Source organism: Silene latifolia, chromosome 4 (genome assembly GCF_048544455.1).
Source record: "Silene latifolia isolate original U9 population chromosome 4, ASM4854445v1, whole genome shotgun sequence".
Taxonomy (NCBI): Eukaryota; Viridiplantae; Streptophyta; class Magnoliopsida; order Caryophyllales; family Caryophyllaceae; genus Silene; species Silene latifolia.
The window spans coordinates 18,660,746-18,669,320 of NC_133529.1; the positions used below are offsets into that span (position 1 = coordinate 18,660,746).

The following is an 8,575-nucleotide window of genomic DNA, read 5'->3' on the forward strand; positions in this document are numbered from 1 at the left end:
GTTTATTTATGCTATGTAGTTTCATTTCCTCTTGTATATTTTTAATAAATGCTTTCTAGTTTAGGATAGTCTTAGTTAAGCTTTTCTTTCCATAAATAGGTATATCGCTATTCTACACTAGTTTTGTAATTTCAATGTCTCCTGCTACCGGGATGTAAATATCAAATTTCCCTCTTTAGGGAGTACTAGTCAATCAAAAATCTACTTCCTACCCAAGTTGCCTTCTTATTGTTTGTTGTTACTTTCTTGTGAACGACTCTTGCCTTCACTTCACTAACAAGCCCGTGTGTGTCGATCGAGACTAGGATTCCGACACCCACAACCCGAGACCGATTACGAATGCACTAGTGCTTGACGCTCTCGCTTGCATTCTTGTCGAGTGTTTAGACAAGGGTGCGCGTCACGCCCCGACTCAAAGTTTCGGACCGTGACATCTGTTGTATACGATGGCATCAAAGGCGGTAGATCCGAGTGGGAACAAAAGTGACACTAAGGCCAGAGTGGCGGCTTTAGAGAGATTGATGGACGAGAAAATTTCATCCTTGGAGGCTCTCATTGTGAGTTTGGAGAGTACTCACCAAGTAGTTGATGAGACGGTAAAGGGGCATGATGTCCGCTTCGAGGACGTAGACGAGTCCATAAAGAGGCACGAGAGCCGCCTTGTGGCCGTCGAAGAGGCGATTCCGAAAGAGTATAACTCGGATGTGGGTTATCTTTATGAAAAAGTCGAGCAACTCGAGAACATGTGCAATACCTTGATGAAAATGGCCGCGGACGGGAGTTTTGGTGGAACTCCTAAGGTGAAGCCGCCTACACCCCTCAAGTATAGTGGGGCGAGAGATTCGAAAGAAGTCGATAACTTCATCTTCGACATGGAACAATACTTCCGAGTGATGGTGGCGCTCGAAACATGCCGAGATCGAGGCAGGGACCATTAGGCTAGAGTCATGGGACGATTTCAAGCGACTCTTCAAGGAGCAATTCTACCCGGAGAACACCGATTTCCTAGTTCGAAGGAAATTAAAAAACTTCAAACATACAGGCTCGATTCGTGATTATGTAAAAGCGTATTCGGCTTGTATGTTGGAGATGACGGACATGACCGAGAAGGATCGGGTGTTTCAGTTTATTGATGGCTTCAAGGAGTGGGCTCAGCGAGAAATCATGCGACAATGACCTGACAGCGACTGCGACTGAAAGGCTAGTTGACTATTACACGGAGCGCGAAACCTTCCAGAAGAAGGGATTCGCTGCAACGGGCGAAAGCAACCAAAGGTTTGGAGGGACGACTTCAAAAGCAAGACCTCTCTCTACGGGTAATGGTCGGTTCCGTCCCGGAGGTGATAATAGGAGATGGGGTCCGGCGAAACCTCTTCTAAGGGTAGTAATTCTGAAGCGTCAACTGCTAGGAAGAAGCCGTTCGCGTGCTTCCTTTGTAAAGGACCGCACTGAATGTCCGAGTGCCCTCACCGGGGGAGTTCAACACCCTCAAGAAGAATTTGTCCAAAATGTCAGTAGAACAGAATCCCGAGGGGATAGAACAGGATACAGAGGGGTGCGATGATGATGAGGTCAGTGAGTAAGGAGAAATGGTTCGAATGGGAGCAGTCCACATGATGTGCTCAATGGGCAAGGGCGCTGAACGCTCAGAGACCAAGTCCACGGAACTGATGTACGTGGAGATAAGCGTCAATGGGAAGGCTACTCGAGCTATGATAGATACAGGCGCCTCCCATAATTTCGTCACCCCCGACGAAGCGAAGAGACTCGGAACGGAATGAAGTTGAACCGAGAAGGAGGAAGCATGAAAGCTGTCAATTCCAAGGCCTTGCCGATTGAGGGTGTGGCTAGAGAAGTGGTGATCAAGATGGGCGAATGGACGGTGAAGCTCGTCCCTATGGATGACTTCAAGATCGTCCTCGGCATGGATTTTCTGAAGCAAACCCCGACCTTTCTGGCGCCCCACAATGGGTCTTTAATAATGATGGGATCAAAACCAAGTCTTGTGAAAGCTGTTGAAGTTGACCGAAAGCAAAAGGGGCCACTCCTCTCAGAATGCAATGCGGTTGAAGAGGGACTTCAAAAGGAGAGCCTACATACTTGTGGTACCGTGTCCATGAAAGAAGACACCCTTGTCAACGTGGAACCACAAGTAGAGAAGGTCTTAGAAGACAATAAGGACTTGATGCCCGATCGATTACCCTGAGTCCGCCACCCCGACGTTCGGTAGACCATCAAATCAATTACTCCCGGCACAAGACCTCCCGCTCGAGGGCCATATCGGATGGCGCCTCCCGAACTAACGGAACTACGAAGACAACAGACGATCCGATTCGATCCGGTCGATACGACCTTCCAAAGCTCCCTATGGAGCCCCGTGCCCTTCCGGAAAAACAGACGGTAGTCCGAGATGTGTATCGACTACCGCTACTCGAACAAGTCGACGATGAGGAACCGCTACCCATCCCATTGGTAGCGGATTTGTTCGATCAATTACAAGGCGCTGTATACTTCACCAAGCTCGAACCTGACGATCTGGTTATCATGAACTTCGAATTGCCGAAGGAGATGAGCCGAAAACTGCTTATGTGACGAGGTATGGGTCTTTCGAATGGTTGGTCATGCCCTTTGGCTTGACGAACGCACCTGCAACGTTTTGTACGTTGATGAACCATGTTTTCCACGAGTACTTAGACAAATTCGTGGTGGTATAACGATATCGTTGTATATAGTCGTTCATTGGCTGAACACGTAAAACACTTGGAGTTGGTGTTCGCGAAGCTACGAGAGAACCACCACCTATTCGTGAAAAGAGAAAAATGTGAATTTGTCCAACCCGAAGTGAATTTCCTTGGTCACATAGTGGGCAAAGGCAAACTGAAGATGGATCCGAAGAAGATTGCCGCTATCAAGGAGTAGGGAACCCAAGAAGTGTGTCTGAGCTCCGCTCTTTCTTGGGGCTCGCAAACTACTATCGAATATTCATCCGAGCGTACTCGAAAATTGCTGCCCCGCTCACCGACTTGCTGAAGAAGGATAATAAGTGGGAGTGGTCTATCGACAAGAAGAGGGCCTTTGAGAAGCTCAAGGAAGCGGTGGTACAGGAGCCGGTCTTGGCGTTGCCGGATATCATGTAGCCTTTTGAAGTTGAGACGGATGCATCTGATTACGCCCTCGGGGGGTGCTACTCCAAGAGGGTAGAGAAGGAACTCCTAGCTATTGTTCATTGCTTGCGGGGATGGAGGCACTATCTCTTGGGATCGAAGTTCATTGTCAAGACTGACAATATCGCAGCATCTCACTTCTTGACTTCTTGACTCAGCTGAACAACCGACAAGCTAGATGGCAAGAATTGTTGGCAGAGTTCGATGTGGAATTCGCTTACACACCAGGAGCCGCGAACAGCCGAAGATGTGATTTGGCCACATTGCACACGATTGCTTATTTGTCTACCACCACAGTGGCTACCGATATTCAGGCTAAGGTGAAAGAGCACCTCGACCAGGACCAGGACTCGGTGGCAAGGAATCTGAAACAATTAGCCATCGAAGGGAAGACTCACAAATTTTGGATGGAGGATGACCTCTTGTTCACAAAGGGACATCGGATCTTCGTTCCAAAAGCAGCAGGGCTGCAAAAGATTCTATTGCAAGAGTGCCACGATACATTGTGGGCAGGTCATCCGGGATGGCAGAGAACCTTATGCCTACCGAAGAGAAGCTACTACTGGCCGCAGATGAAGGATGATGTGATGGAGTACGAAAGACTGCGATATGCCAAAGACAAGGGAGAGAAAAAAGCGAGAAAAAAACCGGGGGGCTACTAAATCCTTTACCGGTACCAACTCGTCCATGGGAAAGTATCTCGATGGACTTCATCAGTGTGATCCTTGTCATTGTGGATCGCTTCTCAAAGTATGCCACATTCATTCCCCTTCCGAAGACGTGGAGTGCTGAAGAGACGGCCACGATGTTCTTCAAGAATGTTGTGAAATATTGGGGACTACCTCAAAGTATAGTCAGTGATCGCGACTCTCGCTTCACGAGACTATTTTGGGGAGAGTTGTTCCAGCTCCTGGGCTCTAAACTTCGGATGTCCTCAAGTTACCATCCTCAAACAGATGGCCAGACGGAAAGATTCAATAGCATGTTGGAAGAGTACTTGAGACATTTTGTGGGAGCAACCCAGATGGAGTGGGTGCGCCTCCTAGATGTTGCCCAATTCTGTTTTAATGTTCAAACGAGCTCCTCTTCTAACAAGAGCCCGTTTGAGCTTGTCACAAGTCAACAACCGTTATTACCTCCCACAGTTGCAGATTTTTACGGTGGCCGAACGAAGAAAGCTCACGAGTTTGCTAAAGAATGGAATTGGAGAAGGCGTCCCGCCGCATGAAGAAGTGGGCAGATGAGAACCGGAGGCCAAGAGAGTTCAAGGTAGGCGACATGGTCATGGTGAAGTTGAATAAGGAGCAGATGAGATTTCTTAGGGGAAGAGACAAGCCGGTGCGAAAGTATGAAGGCCTCATCCAAGTGATCAAGCGGATTGGGCAAGTTGCTTACAAGCTTGACCGCCCTGCCTGGGTGACGTGTCACCCGGTCTTCCATGTGAGCTGCTTGAAGCCGTACCATCCAGATCCTGAAGATTCAACCCGCAACAAGAGCAAGCGCGCCAACATCCGTTCCAATCAACTTCCAGCAACATCAGCCGACTAAGCCGGCTAATCCAGGCTTGAAGACTTGAAGAGTTCCAGCGTTGTCGAGGACGGCAACAGATTAGGTGGGGGAGAGTGTGACGATCCGCACACTTCGAACCCTTAGGTTTATTTATGCTATGTAGTTTCATTTCCTCTTGTATATTTTTAGTAAATGCTTTCTAGTTTAGGATAGTCTTAGTTAAGCTTTTCTTTCCATAAATAGGTATATCGCTATTCTACACTAGTTTTGTAATTTCAATGTCTCCTGCTACCGGGATGTAAATATCAAATTTTCTTCTTTAGGGAGTACTAGTCAATCAAAAATCTACTTCCTACCAAATTGCCTTCTTATTGCTTGTTGTTGCTTTCTTGTGAACGACTCTTGCCTTCACTTCACTAACAAGCCCGTGTGTGTCGATCGAGACTAGGATTCCGACACTCACAACCCGAGACCAATTACGAATGCACTAGTGCTTGACAAACACTAGTGCTTGACGCTCTCGCTTGCATTCTTGTCGAGTGTTTAGACAAGGGTGCGCGTCACGCCCCGACTCAAAGTTTCGGATCGTGACACGTTGGGAGTTCGGGGGTAGTAGATTATTGTGGTAGGTGGTGTGTGTGTGTGTGTGTGTGTGTGTGTGAGAGAGAGAGGGCCTTAGGGGTAGTAAGTGGCAAGTGAGTGAGTAAAGGTTGTGGTGGATATAAAGGTGGAGGTAAGTGAGCTTGGAGGCTGGAGTAGGGGTGTTGAAGATTTGGGGGTTGATCTGATTGTCAACGTTAGAATCCTACGGAGTAACTCACTACATGGAGTTGCTAATATGTCTAGCATCGGAGTAAATTAGTGTTTTAGTCCCTTCATATTTGCCAAATAAGGAAAGTTCTCTAATGAGAGAAATAAAAAGATGTGGACCAAAATGGAATGTGGGAAGAACAATATGATGTGGAGGGAGTACCTTCTTTCGTGCTCTACGGCAACCAAGACTCATAACTTCTGCTACCTCTTCTAGTGTTGCTCCAATAGCTTGCCGAGACTTCTTAACTAACCCGTATCTGCCAAATAGTCAATCAGGATATCTATCACAGTAATATACCCACCAGACGCAAGAGCCAAAAAAAAAATAGCCAAGCTCCACAAATTTAGTAAATGTATCATGAAAGCAAGAGTCCTATTCTCTATATAATGATGAATTGATGAGGATTTATTTTAGTGAACAAACACAGAATTAAACAACCAATAAAAGTAGAAGGACAGTGTCAAATGAAAAAAATGCATGTTGTTGCATAACCATATGTTAAAGCTTCAACGTGTATCTGAAAATAATTGAAGTTAACTACTTTAACTACAGCCCTCTGGATATGCATAATTACTTAAAAATTAACAAGGAAAAGAAAAATGACTTGTATAATTAGTAAAATTACAGCACCTTCCAAGTAACACCGCATATAAAAGGAACTTTTCAGACAAGAGGCTGTTTTGGGAGCTAATTTTCAAGTAAATGTATGAGAGAGGATAGTAAACATTGCAAGTTTTGCAACAGGAACAGCAGCACGCACAGGCCAACACTAAGAGTCTAAAATCTTAGCACAAGCATGCACACACACCAACATGCCTTGCGATCAAATAAGTTAAAATCATATATTGATATTTTATTTTATTGCTAATAAATCATGTCATACCTCCAAAAAGTCTCTACAGGAGTATTACTTTTCACATAGAAGTATAGAACATACGCAACATTAAACACGTGATCAGATTGCAGAAAAGATAATGCACGAAAAAAGCAGGGCGGATTAAGAGTGAAATACCCTTGATCATCAAACTCCGTGGACTTTCGTTTCTTCTCCGCCAAGGCTTCATAATCAATCCGTTCAAACTGTTCGTAAAGTTGACCCCCAACAGCATTACCCTCAAAAAAATCCAAAGGGTCCATCCCTCCTTTAAATATCACTATGGACCTATCTTCCCCACCCTCTATTTCATCCTCTCCTTCCTCCCCTTCATTTTCCTCACCACTATCTCCATCTTCCTCATCATCGTCCTCTTCCTCCTCCTCTCCTTCACCCTCATCTGCATCTTCAGTACCAACAAGAGACAGGTCAGTAGGATGCCCACCCTCCTCGAAAGGGTTGTCATTCTCCATCCCGTCTGCACTCTCCATTCAGATGAAAATCAACCAATACCCAGCAGAAAGATTCCAATATTAACAACACCAGTGTGATCAATACACTGCAGTAAACATCTCACTAAGTTATTGACTGAATCATTCAATTATTCCAACAAAACGATACAGGCACTCAGAATTTACCATATTCCAATTAACATGATAGAACTACTCCCTCCAATTCACTCAATTAGTCCCATCTAACCCTTTCCTCCACGCAAAAGAAGTCGAATGAGCCAATTGAGTGAACTGTACTTCATTAGTTCATATACAACTCAAAACACTATAATACGACAGAACTTCGTCGAATTTGCAGAAAGATCAGCAAATAACAGTATGCCTTAGAGATTTAATTAGTGCAAACAGCTAACATAAAAGCTTCAAACTTTTGGAAATTAACCCAAGAAATACAATAATCTAACTCTAAACCCTTAATCCCTCGAAAACATCTTTTATACAACAGAAACCCAGAAAATAAGCAAGAAATAAATTCAAATTCATAATGTTAATTAACAGGCTAAATTAAGAAGAACCCAGTAATTATAACTACAAAAAGGATTATACTTTAACATTGTCCTATAAATTAATCAACACTTTAACATTGTCCTATAAATTAATCAACGTATAAGAGTGAAATCAGAGAAACAAGAATGTATTTCACTCTACAATTAAAAAAAAAATAACAATTACTGTACTAAACAATCAAATAATGCATAGATTATAAGTATTTAATTCAACAATGGGAATTATATATAGGGGTGAATAAAATTGAGAAACGTTTAAAAAAAAAAAAAAAAAAAAAAAAAAAAAAAAAAAAAAAAAAGGTGAAATCACCATAAAGTTTAGAACATTGAGAAAAATAGAACCTGGATTCAGAGATTATAGTGTTTGTAATTTTAGAGGCTCTTCATCAGTTCGTTGTTGGTGTACACATGCTGCGGTTAAAATGGGTGGGAAACTATGGTGTGATACGGTAATCCGATTAAAATGAGGGGGGATTGATTGGGGATCTAAAAGAAAGAGAAAGGGAATCAAAGCTCTTCATTCCCTTTGTTACCGTTTGTTTCGTCATTTTTATCATTACCTTTTCCGTGTTCTTTTTGACTTAAATGAGCTGAATTGAATTAGGGTGTTAGGATGGAGTTTTTGGAATGGATTGAAATGGATTCACGCAATTCCAATGTTTGGTTGGAGCATTTTGGAATGGAGTTAGATATCTGATGGATTATAACTTCATTCCAACCCCTTAGAATCTCATACTCATCCCTCTCCCCAAGTTTCTAACTCCATTCCACCCAACACATTATTATTCTCATACCCGGATTGAACCAAACAACTTTAAACATGCATGGGTTCTAAGTCCATACCTCCTTATAATTCATTCTATTCCATACCTAATGTTTGAACCAAACGCCAAGGTCATGTTCTTTTGGACTGAAACTGTCTGAACTGAATTGAACTTTATGGAATTTGATGCGTGTCAAATATATGATGTTTTGCACCTCATTTCACACGCATTTCAGAGCTCAATTAAGTAGTTTATGCTACTATTTCCCTTGTTTCGTGTATTTCTTCCTTTTCGTGTGATTTTGTAGGAATGTGAAGAATATGGCGGAAAATGGACCAAATCTGCCCCGGAATGTTTAGCATAGGATTTGACATGAAGTATTGACTCGAGGAATGAGCTTGGTGCGCGTTTCAAGGCCTAAAGATAGCAAAA

At 43.5% G+C, this 8,575-nt stretch overlaps 1 protein-coding gene across 1 annotated transcript; it reads right to left on the bottom strand.

The window, feature by feature from the left end:
- Positions 1-5,646: 5,646 nt before the first annotated feature.
- LOC141653170 (uncharacterized) lies at positions 5,647-7,821 on the bottom strand (the record flags this gene model as incomplete). The annotated part of the gene is given in 3 exon segments (XM_074460849.1): positions 5,647-5,743; positions 6,500-6,920; positions 7,722-7,821. Coding segments are annotated over 2 exon segments (450 nt in total), but the record flags the coding sequence as incomplete, so codon positions are not given.
- Positions 7,822-8,575: the final 754 nt, after the last annotated feature.